This window comes from Gadus morhua, chromosome 6, assembly GCF_902167405.1.
Source record: "Gadus morhua chromosome 6, gadMor3.0, whole genome shotgun sequence".
Taxonomy (NCBI): domain Eukaryota; kingdom Metazoa; phylum Chordata; class Actinopteri; order Gadiformes; family Gadidae; genus Gadus; species Gadus morhua.
Window position 1 is genome coordinate 16,826,788 of NC_044053.1, and position 16,803 is coordinate 16,843,590.

At 47.6% G+C, this 16,803-nt stretch overlaps 1 protein-coding gene across 2 annotated transcripts in view; it reads right to left on the minus strand.

The window, feature by feature from the left end:
• Positions 1-289: 289 nt before the first annotated feature.
• LOC115545147 (zinc finger SWIM domain-containing protein 6) overlaps positions 290-16,803 on the minus strand; it is a 50,939-nt gene continuing 34,425 nt past the window's right edge. Inside the window, exons 7-14 of one of the 2 annotated variants that reach the window (XM_030358024.1) lie at positions 16,543-16,689; positions 15,678-15,824; positions 14,820-15,080; positions 13,350-13,485; positions 6,514-6,671; positions 6,049-6,212; positions 4,937-5,018; positions 290-4,422 (exon numbers count right to left, since the gene is read on the minus strand). In XM_030358024.1, coding sequence (XP_030213884.1) covers positions 3,557-4,422; positions 4,937-5,018; positions 6,049-6,212; positions 6,514-6,671; positions 13,350-13,485; positions 14,820-15,080; positions 15,678-15,824; positions 16,543-16,689 — 1,961 coding nt within the window. In that variant the 3' untranslated portion in view covers positions 290-3,556. Of the gene's footprint in view, positions 4,423-4,936; positions 5,019-6,048; positions 6,213-6,513; positions 6,672-13,349; positions 13,486-14,819; positions 15,081-15,659; positions 15,825-16,542; positions 16,690-16,803 lie in introns of both variants that reach the window. The other variant, XM_030358023.1, reaches the window with a different exon arrangement.

Sequence of the window (16,803 nt, forward strand, 5' to 3'; positions counted from 1 at the left end):
AGCCTTAAAGAGCTTGTGAATATCAATGGATATATTTGATATCCCCCATGGGCTCCTGTGGATGACAGTGGGAAATGCAGGTGTTACAGCGCGAGCGATCCTTCTCACTCTCACTGCTGACACTTGATTGATATCTAACAGTGGTCTCCAATGACTCTTTTCTATAGGCTCAATCCCAAAACAAGCAGACACAGATTGACTGGGACACAAGTGTACCCAACGACATTAGACATTGTGAGCTGTATGAACGTGAACGTGTACAAATAAATGTTACTGCAGCCCTGCCGAATAACTTTCAAAAAACTAGCTTTTATTAAAACGAAAACAAAAAAACAAAAAAAAATCAATCATCGACTCATTAACAAGATTATAAAACAGTGATTTAGTTACATAAATAAATTGATATCGGCGTATCAAATCTTAATTTCATAAGCATGTATACATGGGTCATTGTAATAAATAAAACGAGAAAGCAGAAGATTCCTACACAAAAAAATAAAGAAACAAATAAAAAATCCGCTAGAAAGACTTCAGAGGAAATTGTTGCTGAAGAAAATAACAGACAGACAGACAGACAGACACGGGACAACAGGTATTTTTTTGTTCACCAAACACACGTGAGGAATTGCTTTGTTAAAGCATGAGTAGTAGACAGCCATTCAACTTACTAATTAAGGACACTAAAGCTAGGACCAAGGCAGGTTGTCTCTCACCACTTGGAACACGTTTGGTTGTTAGATCTCCAGTTTGGTTACTTTAAAGCATTAAGACAAGGCAAGAGAAAAGGCTGCTTTCATCTTTAATGAACAGATAGTAAAACAAAGAAATAAACAAAACAAAATGCAGGGAGGAAATGTGTGTTTACCGAAAAAAAGAAAGAAAGATTGAAAGAAAGAAAAGGAAGAAAGTAAAAAAGGCAAGATTCGATCAAACGTTTGTAACAGTGCTGAAGAGAATCTGATAATGTGGTTTATGTTGCTTACTGGAACAGAATGGCCAAGACTTGTTGAATGATAACATTGATAGCATGATATATTAAACAGTGTGATTCATCGTCTCAGTATCTGGTCCACCAACAGAGGGATTTATGATTGTGAAACTATTCAGCCAGTGGCTATGTGGGTTGTTGTTTTTTATTATTACCGCAACAGAAGTTGAAACTTACGAGTTCAACAGATCTCAACACAGTAATCCACATTCTGCCTAAATAACATTCCATTTGTTATTAACAAAAAGTTTTTTAAAGGAGACTTGTATGAAAAATAGATTGACCAGAAGGAATTTTCTGAAACATTTCCTGTGATCAGGGTAATAACAAGAACTTGAATGTGTTCAATCATCCTATGCCCATTCTGTGCATCAGTCAGTGAGAATGTATAAGACACCATTGTTTTTCGGCAGCAACACCAATGCCACCTATATTTAAGACCAGATCCTTCCTCTCACGACCCGAAACATCAGTTAGTCCGACCGGCCCTAACACAAGGTCGGCCCAGTCCTTTTGATATGTCCTGTGATATTAATGAAATTAAACAATACCAGTAAAAAAAAAAAGAACAGAAATAACAGAGCAAGAGAGGGAGATAGAGCAAACTACAGCGGCTTCAAGTATTTCACATTACATAGAATACTCTGTATAAATTAGTTAACATATACTTTCAGATCCTCCATATTCAGACATATACTATGGCATATATATACAGAGTAGAATAAACGCTCGCTCGTGTCGTGTCACTTCTTGTCTTTTTTCCTGGAGTTCAGTCGTTCACTCGTTCATTATTCCCGCCTGTTTTGTTTTTGTAACTGTGTAGAGAAATCCCTGAGAACATTCTGTGACAGTTGCTGAAAGTTCCACACAATGACGTGTAACAGTAGAAGCCTACTTCCTATTGGTTCACATGCACGGAGGGTCATGACACTGGCCTACCTCGAATGAATAAATACACCACCACTACCGTATAGCTACACCGGTGACTAACAGCTACAGCGGAGAATGGCATGCTCACACATCTTTTTGTCTTTTTCTTTTAGCCTCTTGTCTTGCTAATAGCCAGCTGATTTCGTATTGTTTTAGTTTTCATTAACTAACGTTAGCTGGGGAACGCCTCAAAAGCTCAACTCAAATGGCCGAAACTGTCCGGAGGTCGCCGTGACTCATCTCGATCTAGCTTCGGGTTCTAGGTCTTATTTATTAGCCAAGGACCGTCGACTGCTCCGTTTCAGTCAGCTGTTACACACAAGGTGATTCGCTGTAGTATTAAAAGTACGACACCACAGTTGGAGCAAGTGCGATATACCACATCTGAGGTAGCCTCGTCTCCGACCAGGCCTAGATTACCCTTTGATTCATGATCAAAACACAGTATCAGTTATTTAGTAAATATTTCATTGCACCTGGCTCCGAAAGAAAACCCCCAAAGAGCGATAATCAACGAATAATACTCACGGCCGTGCTCAAATGGCACAGCAATGCCGTTACTAGTAGAGCGCACGTACCGTCCTCTGGCCCAAGGTGTGGTATTTTTTATTACAGAGGAGGAGTTATGAAATGGCCGACTACAGCGGCAACAGGAGGAGGCTGAGAACACAGTTTTTATGAAGCTCACATCGAGCTATTAGCTCACACAGGTGGGGAGGGGGGTAGTGGCTCACTCAAGTGCTGCTGCAGTGTGCTGGGTCAGGAGGAACGCTGACGCGACTTTAGTGCGTCATTGCTAACCCAAAAATTGTGCCGAGCCATACTCTTAGGCCAAGCTGTGCTGACCAATGCCCAGTGGTCCTGGGAAGAGTGTGTGTGTGCGTGTGTGTGGGGGGGGTGAAGAGTCAGAGAGAGAGAGGCATAGAGAGATAAGACAGAGAGAGAGAATAGAGGCGAGAGAGGATCAAAGAATGGAGACTAAAGAGCTGAGAGAGCGAGAGAGGTGCTTTGTGTGGTTTAAAGCCATAGTTAGTTTTCGGTTTTTTTGTTGAGAACGCTGAGATTGGGGTTTGTTGGTTAGTTTGTCTAGAACATGAGCGCTAACGTAGCAGGGCGTTTGCCACTTGATAACATACAACTCAATATAAACGTGAAAAAAGAGGAAGGTTGGGGTAGGGGGTCGTAAAAGACGTGATTCAAAAAGAAACAATATATAAAAAAGCCATTTCACTTTCCTGTTTTCCTCTCACACACATGTAGAGAAACACACACAACATTCACAACGGGACAAATTTCCTCTCTTCTGAATCTGAAAAATAAAACACTTCTGTACACGTAGTAGTAATAATAATAATTAATAATAGGAATAATGTTTATAACAATAACAACAGCAAGAACAATAATACCGCGTGTGTGGCTCTGTTGATTTTTTTCATCTTTTCCTTTCTCTTTTTTTTGCTTCCGTCGTACAAGTCACATCCCCAGTTTTACTCGCCGTGTCTATTTCGTAAGTTCAAAAGAAGTTCAAAAGGCAGACTCAAGTTAATAGAAAAGTCCTAGCGTGTGGGGGAGGGGCAGGGAGAGGGGGGAGGGCGCGGTGGATCGCCCCCCCCCCCCCCCCCCCCCGCCCTCCCCCCTTCAGCCAAACCTCTCCCTCACCAGCATCATCAGTTTCTTTTTGCCCTTGTAGATCTGTTTCAGGTTGTCTATGAACTGCGTGAACTGAATGTGTCCGTCGTGCGCCATCATGAACGTCTCCCGCGCCTTCCCCAGGAACTCGATGAACTCGCTGTAGTGCCGCGGGCTGATGTGCGTGAGCCGCGAGTGGGTGGTGTTGATGTAGGCGCCGATGGTGGCGTCCAGCAGCTGCCTGAGCGGCGCCTTGTCCAGCGACATCAGCTTCCCCGAGTTCCTCCGGCTGTGCAGCGCCGACACCATGCCCGGCGTGGTCAGCGTGCACCGCCGCAAAATGTCCGACAGCACCGTGGCGCACTTCACGCTCTTCACCACCAGGGGGATGACGGCCGCCAACTCGTTCTTACCCAGCGAGTGGCTGAGCGCGCACGCCCACAGCACGTCGTTGATGGCCGGGTGCGTGTCCTGGTTGTAGCTGAGGTTGAGGTGCGCCATGGCCAGCGTGGCGAGCTTGTACGCGCGCATGGGGTAGCCGCGGTGCTCCATGTAGCGCGCGATGGTGAACAGCTGCGTGTAGCTCATGCCCGTGGCCGCCGCGTCCAGCACGATCTGGTAGGCCGTCTCGAAGGCGATGTGGTCCTTCTCGCAGAGGGTGAGGGCCGACAGGGCGCAGTTCTGGGGGTCCTTCATGGCGCACTGCAGGGCCAGGGTGCGGGCCGAGGAGGCCAGGTTCTCCTGCTGGTGGCAGTCGAGGTGGAGCCGGACGATGGTGCTGTTGGACATGACGGTGGTGGCCACGATGCTGGTGGCCTCCGTGGGGGTGAACAGGGTGAACCAGCTCTGCATGATGCTGTCCAGGGCGTACACACCTGGCAAACACACACAGATACGCACACGCACACACGCACACGCACACACACACACACACACACACACACACACACACACACACACACACACACACACACAGAACAAGGGAGATAAGAATGAGTAAACGGTGTAACTAAAGGTGTAGGTAAGTTGACTGGTGTATTTGATCATATTATTAAGTCTTGATTTAAGTGAGCAAACTGACAAATTCATCTACAATACAGTCTGTTCACAAGTTGATAGCATAAGTTTTGTTTTTATTTGCTCCCAGGATGGGTTTACAATTACACATAGTGGGCAGGGGTTTCTGCATCTAAATGGATGTAGACCTAGACAAACACATGAGCAGCAATTTATAATTAGCCAATCACAATAGAGTGACTGTCTGGCCCAGAAACATCAAGGTCGCACCCCCTGCCCTGCACTGAGCTAAAAGCGACTGTGAATTCATTTGATACCTTGCAGTGAGCAGTATAACAGGCTGTGTCCGAGCAGGTAGCAGAGGTCACTTACCCACTTCAGTGGCACATGTGACTAACCAGCGCACCATCTCTCTCCTTCTCCAGTTTAACGTGGACAGAGTTATTCTCATTACCTAGTGGAGAGAAGGGTAGGGGAAAAAATGGTTTTATTAAGCTTCAAACGGCATTAGGTACATGGAAGACTAAATACAATTTAACAAAATAAATGAACAACAATTTATCATTATAAACCACCATGACATGTTTTCACTGTGTTCATCCCAACTGGGCCCCTGCTTCAAACCCTTATTATTTCCGGTTATTTTACTATTCTCGTGTGTGGTCTAACTAATGTCAGCTAGGTACACCATTATTTTAAAAGGCATAATTGCAAACAGACAAGATGATTCCATTCAAATCGTAATTGGGTGAGAATATCCAATCACGCCCTCTGCATTTGGCCATTATGTAAATTCATATTATTCTTGAATTAGGACCAGAAAGAATGCTAATGTGTTTACCAAACCATACGGATCACTTCTCTAAAGATTCAAATTGCGGTTTTATTGACTGCAATTAAATTGAAAAACCGATATGCAATCTAAGGAGCCGAATAGTGTTCAGTTCCATGACGATCCAAAAATACAGTGGGAGCAGCCGTCTGCAGCTCCGTCCAGCTTGGGAGCGTTCCGCGTTGCGTTCATGACTCTGTATGGTGTGCGAGGCCTGGAGTTTGGCACGTATACTTCGTCTGCCTGGAGTTTGGTCTCTGTTGAAGCCCTTTTTACGGATGATGGCTATTTTAACGTCACAAAGGTGCTAACTACATACACACAGATTATTCTGCTGGGTCACAGAAAAATTTAAACCAGTTAATGTGAATCATTTCATTTTCCTCCATAGTCGAACAACCAGGCCTATTGTGGTTGCCTAGCTACCTTCTACCGCCTCCTTTGCACGGTGTTGGAAATAGTTGAAAAGGAACGGCTGCACCAATGCGCTCTACTTCGGATGGCATTGGGTATTATCAGCAATTTGCATAAACATTCGTATCGGCTGAGGCTAGCCCCTCCCCGTGGCAAAGCTCTCTGCAGAGCTCCGGCTGAAGGCTGGGAGGAGTGGGTGAGTTGCAGGTGGTGGTGGCTGGAGCATCGGTTGGGCTACCTGCAGGCCCAGCTCCAGGGAGACTTTGAGCAGTGTGATGTCCGGAAGGCTGTCCATCAGCGTGGCGATCTTGAAGGCGTCCTGGGCCAGTTTGAAGATGTGTGAGGATGAGTGGATGTTCTTCTGGATGGACTCCAGAACCGTCTCCAGCCTGCGACTGTCCCCTGGAGAGGAGGGCGACAAACCAACGTCATACGTGGGTTCGTTTTTTTTTGAGAGTAACTTTAGGGTGCGTGTTGTAAAGGAGCTGTTCAGGGGTTGCACAATAGAAATGGGGTTTGAACCTTTCCACTAGGTGGAGGTCACAAAACCCCTTCTGCCCATGCTATCCTATCAAGCCTCATCATTAGAATAAAATGACGATGATGCCATGAATGTATGGGTATCCTAACTGCGTGTGTGTGTGTGCGTGTGCGTGTGCGTGCGTGCGTGCGTGCGTGCGTGCGTGCGTGCGTGCGTGCGTACCTTTGGCGGCGGTGAGCATGGTGGAGGCCAGTTCACACTGCTGGGACTCTATGTGGCTGAGGGTGAACCAGCGGGGGTAGCGGTTGGGCACCACCGATACCATGTGGTGGGGTCGCGAGAGGTCACCAGGCAAGGCTGTGGACTCCAGCACAGGCAACCTGACAGAGTGAGGGCGAGAGAGATGAAGATGATTAATCACCGAGACAGGGCACCTGCTTTAATCCGCCGCAAATCTGTCAACAGGATTAAAGGAAACACCACAGCGGGGTTGCATTGCATTTAAGCAGACTGACGGAGGGTCGTGACTTGTAGTGGAATCCACGTCTACCGTAGCACAGTTTCTGTTCACTTACTTCCTATGAGATTTTTACGCCAGTTATCAGTCAAATGTCCTCAGAGCGAGAAGAACAAGAACATGACTAACAGAACAGCAAGAAAGACACAGAGAATAGGGAGTTCTGACAAAAGGCTTTGACAAAGCTTATATCCAAAACATGTAGAACAAGGATATTCCTCTGTCGAAAGTGCCTTCCATTCTCTCAACGCTAATCCCATGGAACTGAAACGAAGATCGCTCCCTCTGAAGCGTGCACGGCATTCCGCCCTCGCTCTCTCGCCAATAGCAATCGGAACGCCTGGGAACAAGGTTAGCATTGACGGGACGTTCTTAAAACCCTGAATCAAGAAGGTATGCAGAGCTATATATCTGAGCCGACCATCAAACACTCACCTGGCTACAATAGTACACTTTAACTCTTGAATCCTACCACCACTTAACCTCTGAACTCTCACCTCGCCACCAATAACCAATAACTAACATCTCTGACCTGGCTGGGATTAAAAGAGTCAAGATAGCAGCTCCTCACCGGGTTCAACTCCAGTGTCACCGCCAGACCTCTTTTTGAACACACAGCTGGCTGCAATCATTTAGCCAAACAACGACATTCCTTATAGATACAAAATAAACAAAAGCCAAAACCACGCGCTACAATCACTCTCAAGGAGAAATTGGTTTTTAGGGAAAAAATAAATTGAATTAAATGAGGGACAGTAGCGTAAAAAAGTAACCATATGGCTATGGCACACACACACACACACACACACACACACACACACACACACACACACACACACACACACACACACACACACACACACACACACACACACACACACACACTAATACAATAATATAATTAATATAACAGAAATAGAAGAAAAAAAACATGCCCTCATGACCAGGGGCTTTTGCAACTGCAAAAACCAAAGGTTTAATCAGTATGTTTCTGCGGACTGGTCTTAACTGGCAGTAATGGAGTCAGGGCCATCGTACACCTGCTTGAATAGAGGACAGGCGCTCCTGCTGGGCCAGCCGTCTCATTACAGACCTACTGACAGCCCCTGGTCTTGATAACACTCAGGCAAGCATGGTACCATCCCCCCAACCCCCCCCCCCCCACCATGAAGCACCACCCCCGCCCACACCACCCCCACATGAAGCACCAACCCCCCCCCGACATCAGCACACCCCCCCCCCCCCCCACCACCAGCCTAACCAGCCCCTTCATAACCACCACCACCACCACCACCACCACCACCAGCCATACCATCCTCAGCCCCGCCAGCCCAAGCACCACCCCCCGCCTAGCACCCCCACCACAAGCAGCACCAGCATACTGGCCAGCTCATCTACTATTCTACCTCGCTATCCCCCCCCCCCCCCCCCCCCCCCAACCTCTGTTTCAAAGGTCTTCCTGCCTTCAGAAGACAGCACAACCTGGCCTCCCGTCAGCCAATCACAAAGCTAATTGAGTCCATGGGGAAATTAAAGGATTCACCTCCCAGCCCGTAAGGCTGGACACACATCAAACAACATACCGACACACATGAATGGAAACGCCAATGGACACACACACACGCACACGCACACGCACACGCACACACACACACACAAGCACACGCATGCACACACACACATCTACCCGACACGGGCACACACTTATACATCGCATGTGGGCACACACACACACACACATGCCTGTATGGAAACACAACAGAGCAGCCTAGTAAGGGCGTTTTTGACGCTAAATACTACCTTCAGATTCTGAGCAAGGTTCATGTGATTGCTGTTGCCACCAGACGACAACAACAACAACAGCAGGCTACAACAAGAGAATCCCCCCCCCCCTCCCATCATCATCCGGCCAGAAGAGGTACCAGCGTGGTACACCTATCCAGGAGAGGAGGACTCAAGGAAGGAGGAGGTGTGAACCCTGCGATCCTCGTGCGAAAATGGAGATGTTTGGATGCCTTAGTAACCGGGGCACATCTGAGGAGCTGCTGAATGCTCCTTCAACCACATACACACACACCCGCCCACACTGGGGCCTTCTGGAAGATTCCTGGGGTGTAGAAATGCAACGAGAAAAGAGCCTCTGGTGAAAGGCTGAGGCCTCATCAACATTCCTGACGGGGCTCTGGTGGAGCTTCCACCAGAGTTCTCCGTTCAGACAGAACTTTGTGAGTCTTCGGTGGCTGAGAAATGAGCGTCTTGGAGGAGAAAAACACAGTGTGCTAGAGTTCCATGGGCCTTAGTCACCTTGCGGCCATCTTGTTTCTAAACGCTGGCTGGTAGGTGGGAACTGAAGGCAGATTCCACATTCAGTTCCCCCCACCCGTCTAGCGTTTAGAACCAATATGGCGGCGAGGATTCCGCATTCAGACCCCCCCACCCAGCTAGTGTTTAGAACCAAGATGGCCGCTAGGTATCACCTATGTTCCATGATGCAAAAGTTCAAGGGTGGGAGAGAGAATGTTATGCTCTGATACTGCACACCCACCACCACAAAGTATAAATAACACTCTCAAGATTCCCTACAGGGTCATCATCTCGTCAGCTGGAATCACCTCAACAAGAACACTGCTTTAAATATAAAATTCCATTATTTTTTTCATTCTTTTACAGCACTGCTTAGTGGTGATGAATATAAATGGTTCATACGAAAGAGCTGTGAGGTGCTACCCAAGCTATATTGATGTGATAAACCCAAGCCATGGGAAAGACTATCAGGACCAGACCGGTGGTTGTGGGGAGGGGGGCCGTCTCAGATATAAAGGAATGTGTAAATACACATACATGCATGCTCCAGTGCAGGGTGTGTGTAGGCTAGAGGGAAGCAAACAGGGGGCTCTTGGAAGGGGACCCCTGCCTCCAAGAATTGCCCAGTGATGCACAAATGGATCGGATGAGGCACAAACACGTGCCACACGCACACACACACACACACACACACACACACACACACACACACACACACACACACACACACACACACACACACACACACACACACACACACACACACACACACACACACTCTCTCTAATGGCCTGACACACATACTGTCAGTAAGCAGATGGAATGTCCTGCAACACAGATGAATAAAACAATGTATTTTAATTCTAATGTATAAAACATAAGAATACAATATTCACATTGAAACACACACGCATAGAAACACACACTGTAAATTAAGCCCTGCATGTGCTTAATCTCACTTAAAACAGAGAGAAAAGAGGAAATGGCCAAGACATTGACAATAAGCAGCCCAACTGTGCTGTCTTTTGGCTTCTCGTCAGTATCACCATGACGACTGACCTCTCTACCTATACGGCTATTCCTTCTCTGACTGTAAACACATGTCCATTACACCATCCATCAAATCCCCTGTTATCAAACAAGCCTCACACTGGACAACCTCCACTAAAGCACTTCTACATACACACAACACGACAGCTGAAGAACGCAACTGACGTGCAACCCTTTGGCAGGACATTGGTGAGCCTTTCTCATGCATGAAACGGGATGTAGAAGTATAACGTTCTAATCCCAGTGACTAAATCAAATAAGAAAAAAGATACATTAATTTTCTCCCATTTTGGAATATATTATTAGTTTGCTCACAAACACCGACAAAAACATTGCCTACCGCTCCCGTCATGTCTAAAGTTAAGGAAAGAGTAGCGTTGCGTTCTAATTTATAAGTGACACAAATGCTAAACACATGTCTACCAAGAGGTGGGGCTGTTTGGCACGTCTCTGACTGACGTGGAATGTGCCATTTAATTCACAGGGTGTAGAAAAGGCTGGAACATGCTGTCGGATTGGGCAGACTTATCCTGTGTGTTGTTCACATCACCGTATTAAAGCAGGCCACTGGCAGTGACCTGGAGATATGCAAGGAATACATTGATCAGCCGGATCAATATCTAATGCTTGAATAAACGCTGACTCCCCTGTTCTTTTCCTGATTACTTGTGTAATTTGCTTTACTTTCCCAATAATCTACGTTTATGTCCTTGTGTTCGTGTGTGTCTCATCAAGAGAGGGAGACAAACGCACACACACACACACACGTCCTCTCACTGATGGCGAAGAGTAGCACTAAACATGTAAAGCGCTTGTGTTTGCACTCAGTGGTCCCTCTAATCGAGGAGGCCATAGATTGGACTGAGGGGGTCTTCTCGGGGTCAGGGATGATAAAGAATAGGCGTGATTCTGCACCGTGTCTGCGATTACTGAACACAACCATCGTGACATTTTAGGAGATGCTTACTGAAGTGTATATTTGCATGTGTCTGCCCATGCATACACATGGACAAGGTGAGTGATTGGCTGGGGTATTGACCTCTCATAACAATAGTGCGTGAGGGACACGGTAGCAAGACATGAAACTGCTTACATCGACAAAACGTGACCAACACACAGGGTCACCTGGAAGACGTAATAGATAGTGGCACATGCTCCATGGTCTCTAGAGCATGTGTCAGGTGTATCAGCCATGAAGACTATTCACAGCGAGAACACCGTCCTGTCTGTACAGGTCCAGTCGGACCCCAAAAATGGGAGGCGGCTTTGCCTTAATTGAATTTATATTCAAACGCTGGGCATGGCGTTTCGAGTTAGGAGGTAGCTCCTTTTGTTTAGTTGCTTTTTCTTTTTTTTTCTCAGACGCCGTGAACAGACACAAAAGCATGTGCTCCTGCTCCCACTTGCTTTAATTAATGAGACGTCAACAACACAAGGCAAGGTCACTCACAGGTTGGGGAGCACGCACATGGCGAGCACTACACCTCCCCTCCCAACGCTTGAGGCTAGCTCCGCTAAAGAGGCAGGGAGGGAGGATGTAAGGAAAAGGGACGAAAGGGGTTGTGGGAGGGGGGGGGGGGGGGGTGGAGAGAAACGAAGGGAGTGAGCCAATAGGGTGAAGGATAGGGGAGGATAGTAGCAGCGTGAGAGAGACTAGGAGCGAGAGAGAGAGAGAGAGAGAGATACTGGGTTCCCTTTACCCTTGTCTTTCTTCTTGTATCAATGATAGCGTTGTAATGGGTCCATTAAAAGCAGGCCCGGTTCTTATACCTCCTTCTCTATATTTAACTGGTCGCCGTCCCGAGGGAGCAGGGTAGGTATATGCTATCATATTACCCTACGCTACATTACACACATTCATTATGTGCTGAGTAGACACTCCCCGCTCCCAGGAGCACCCGTAAGTGGCCGTATTATTCTAAATCGTCTGTTTCACACCGCACAGGCTGGGACGGGGGGCCGGGGGGGGGGGAAGGGAGGGCGGAGTCACAGAGGAAGGAAGCGTAGGGGTTGGTGCTGCTGAATATCGCCGAGGATCATGACGCCTTGCATGTCGTGCGTACATGCACGCCGCCGCTGCGTCCTCCACCATCACCCCTGTCTCCATCATCGCCTCCCGTCGCGCGTCTGTACACCCCCCCCCCCCCCACACACACACACACACACACACACTCCAGTCTCCCCCTGGTGCAGTTCACGTTCACCCAGAACCAGCCGTTCTCTTTTTTTTTTTTAAACAAGTATCTTTGCATTTTTATGCCATATTAGAGTGAAATGGACAGGGAGGCATGGGGCAGAGGGGAGTACATGCAGCAAAGGATACCCCCCCCCCCCCCCCCCCAAGCTCTCGATGCGCTAGCGTCAGGACTGTAGAGGCGCGGTGGCTGTAGCCTAGCCGCGGCGCGCTACCTTTGTTCTGCGTCTGTCTGTCTGTGTGACACTCTACGGTGAGATAGCAAACAGGGGGTACGGCCAATACCCCCCCCCCCACCCCCGACCCCATTCATTCACTCACTAATCATTTGTCGTCAGCATTGTGGGGGAAGTGGACTCATTGAGGAGGGAATGGGATGGGACGGCCTTGCTTTGTGCTTCACGCACAACAGGCCCTGTCCCTGTAGGCCTGGTCCCAGCATGTGTGGGTTTGCATCCGTGTGTCTCTGCATGAGTGTGGTTTCGTGTGTGTGTGTGTGTGTGTGTGTGTGTGTGTGTGTGTGTGTGTGTGTGTGTGTGTGTGTGTGTGTGTGTGTGTGTGTGTGTGTGTGTGTGTGTTCCTCCTCATTACAGCCACTAATTACACTCTCATTAATCTAATTAATATTCACTGATCTAGCTCCCACTTGTCAGAACATCAAAACAGGGAAGCGTACACTGATTAACACACACATGCACATACACTGCACAGGCCGCTTGTTCACACATGAACGTAGACACACACACACACACACCGATGCCGCCACATGTAGACAATGTACACAAACATAAAACTTATGATAGAAAATACAGGCTGGGAAAAACACACAAACGCAAGCAGCAACGAAGTAAAGACATTTCAAACAGAGAAATCTGGAGATAATCGACATTGTAAAGTCACACTCACATTCTCGCAGACCGAGACGCACACACGCTAACAAACGAACAACCCAACACGCACAGTAACACACACAGCAGAGTTGGGAGGACTCACCGCATCGCTCTCAGTGCAATCCTGTAGGCCAGCTCAGCATCATGAGGTAGAAGAGAGGTGAAGAGATAGCGGGCGAAGGTGTGCATGGGTACGCTCTCTCTGTGGACGATCTCCCCCAGGCCGGAGTAGGGACCACCTTCTCAACGCATTCACACACACATACATACACACACACACACGCGCGCGCGCACACACAGGAAGAAGATACAGGTTTTAACGATCAGCACAGACACGTGACACCACTTTATTAAGTAACACGACGGCTCTTCAAATAAACCCATGCGTTACCTCCGCCAGACCAATAAACATCAAAAAAGTTGAAATGGAAATAAACTTGCTGACATTCTGAATGTTTATTTTATGGGGTAGGGGGGGGGGATTAATTTAACTATAGAGGGATGTACTCCACACATCCGCTTTTTTTCATTTTAATTTCAGCCTCACAGCACTTTTAAAGTCAAAGCCACGTGGCACTGAACTCCCAGTGTGTGTTGAGAAGATCCATACGGCTGCGGATGTGCTGACTGGCTCCCCCGCTCCCCGGTGTCTCCGGAGGGATGTGTTAAAGCCCCACAGACTCGCCGCGCCTGAGACCACATCACACGTGTGCCCTGCTGACGTCCCCCCGGGCCCCCAGAGGCCGCTGAGCCTGCTGCTCTATTAGTCACCCAGCCAGAGGTGGGTGGTCGCCTTTGGGCTGAGACAGAGCTGGGGGTTAGGGTGGGGATGTGGAGGTTTTAAAAAGGCGGGGGGGAGAGGATGTGTCACACCCCCTCACCACCACCCCCACCACAACCATGGCCCACCTTTCACACAAATTCTTCACAAATATGAGTGTGTGTGTGTGTGTGTGTGTGTGTGTGTGTGTGTGTGTGTGTGTGTGTGTGTGTGTGTGTGTGTGTGTGTGTGTGTGTGTGTGTGTGTGTGTGTGTGTGTGTGTGTGTTAGTGCGTGTGTGTGTGCTTGCGCGTATGTGTACTGAAACAATATCCATGGCAGAGTGTAAAGAGCTCATTTTGGTCTGGCCCAGGTCATTTCAGCTTCTATTTGCGCCTCTAAATGAAAGGATAATAAACAGTGAGACAGAGTTCAGTGTATTTTTCCTGTTTCAGCAAGAATGTGTAGGCCTGGTGTGTGGGAGGAAGAGGGAGGAAGCTACGAGAGGGGTGAGAGAGTGAGATAGAAAGAGAGAGTCATTGAGTGCGGGCAAGAGGAAAGGGGTGGGACAGGAGAAGTTAATGAAAAGGGAGAAATAGGAGGGATGATGTCAATTTAAAATATGGGGGTACGTGTGTGTGTATGTATGTGTGTATGTATGTATGCATGCATGTATGTATGTATGTATGTATGTATGTATGCATGCATGCATGTATGTTTGTATGCGTGTGTGTGTGTGTGTGTGTGTGTGTGTGTGTGTGTGTGTGTGTGTGTGTGTGTGTGTGTGTGTGTGTGCGTGTGCCGGTTCGCTTACCCTCCAACAGAAAGACGGCCTGTTTGCGAAAGATTTTGACCAGCGAGTCATCCACTTCCACTTCCTGCAGCTTGGCCAATAGCTGCTCCTCGTTGCGACACACCTTCTCTTGGGCATACAGCCCATCAGGCATGACCCTCTGCTGGCCTAAACCAATCAGAGCTGTTTCCACTGCAAGCGCCACATATGATTCGCCGTCTCCGAGCAGTCTCTGCACGGGCATTCGCTGGAGTTCAGCACGACTCACTACACTGGAGCAGTCTGTAAGACAGAGGGGGTTGAAGAAGCGGGGATACACGAGAGGGGGAGAGAAGGAAGAGGCACTTAACATTGTAGTTGATATTGAGGATCCACTGTGTGCATCAGATGAAGTTGTCTGTACAGATCACCCTTCAAAAGTCAACGCTAATGCTTAATGCTCCTATTTCAATAGCCCATTAGAGCGAGAGAGAGAGAGAGAGAGAGAGAGAGAGAGAGAGAGAGAGAGAGAGAGAGAGAGAGAGAGAGAGAGAGAGACAAACACACAATCATGGGCAGAATGAAGACATTTGAGAGAAGGCACATGAATCTTATCAGATTGATTGATTCCATCAACTTCTTTTTGAAATCCTGCCAAAGCTGCAACTCAGTATACACATTCAACATAATTAAAGACTTTTTTTTAGACCAACAGCAAAACAAAATCTTTAGTTACCAAGACAGCCGTCTCATTAAAATCTGTGAATTAGTCAGAGCACTTTTTATTCCCGGAGAGCATTTATTTCTAAACCATGGACATCGTGCAGTGGTGTGTGTGTGTGCGTGTGTGAGCGTGCGTGTGCGTGTGGTGAGTGTATGCACCAGGTGTGATTCTTGTACCCGAGAGGTCCAGGCATGTGTTGGAGCCTTCCTCTCCTCCGCGTCCCGACTCCGTCAGGGTGCTGAACAGGGTGCCGATGGGGTCCAGGGGGTGACCCACCCACCCCTCCAGGTTAGTGGTGGAGGTGTGGCCTTTATGGAGCAGCTCTGGAACCACGAGGAGCAGAGAGACTATTTAAAAACAGCACACCCAATCACCATGGTCTGCAGTCCTACTGTGTTATAGCAGAGCGAGTCACGCCTTGTTTCCCGTTTCGTGATGGAGATGTTTTACCAAAGGAAACTAATTTGCCCGAATGGATAATGCTTACAACAGCAGGATTTTAACACGTGTATTTCTACGGTTGCCAGTCTACACTGTGTTGATTTTAAACCTTTACAGACACTATTTTACGCTTTACCACTGCTGGCCGAGTTAGTGTTCGCCAATGACACACTTACAGATCCCAGCCTCTAGCAACATGATTGGGTGAAGGAAAATATGAAGCAAAAGAATGCAAACTGCCTTTTTCACAAAGATTAATGCATTAAGAATCTGATTTATGAGACTACCCATCAACCCACCAATTAACCAAGTACACTGAAAACACTGAAAAATGCTGTGACTTGTGACGCGTAGGTGACATATGCCAGTTGAGCAATGTTTTGTCCTTGTTTTGTCTCTTTTTTCATTACAGTGTAAAGGGGTACTGAAAACACAATACCAGTACAAAAACACACACGGGTCGAAGAATACATACAAAGTTCCCTCAAACGCTGAAAAATAATAATAAATCGAATAAATGAAAACATATGCTTGTGTTATACTGTTCAGATTCAAGTATTGCCAGAGTGACATAAGAAGTTCAGAGTTAAAATGAGTCACCTTTCTTGTGCCTGCGGAAATGCTCCAGTTGCCTCTGCTGTTGCCGCCGCAATGTGTTTACCACGGCGATGGCCAAACGAAGTGCTTCTCTGGGGTAACCATGGGAACGCAGAGCATCCACCCTGGCGCAGGCGGTCGGCACATGTTCTACAAAGGAGGACATTAGGTAAGTCTCAAATCTCTCCCGTTTTTTATTTGACATTATGTTCAATCCACCCACATACAAACACACACACAAATACAGAACGGAACTGGATAGAA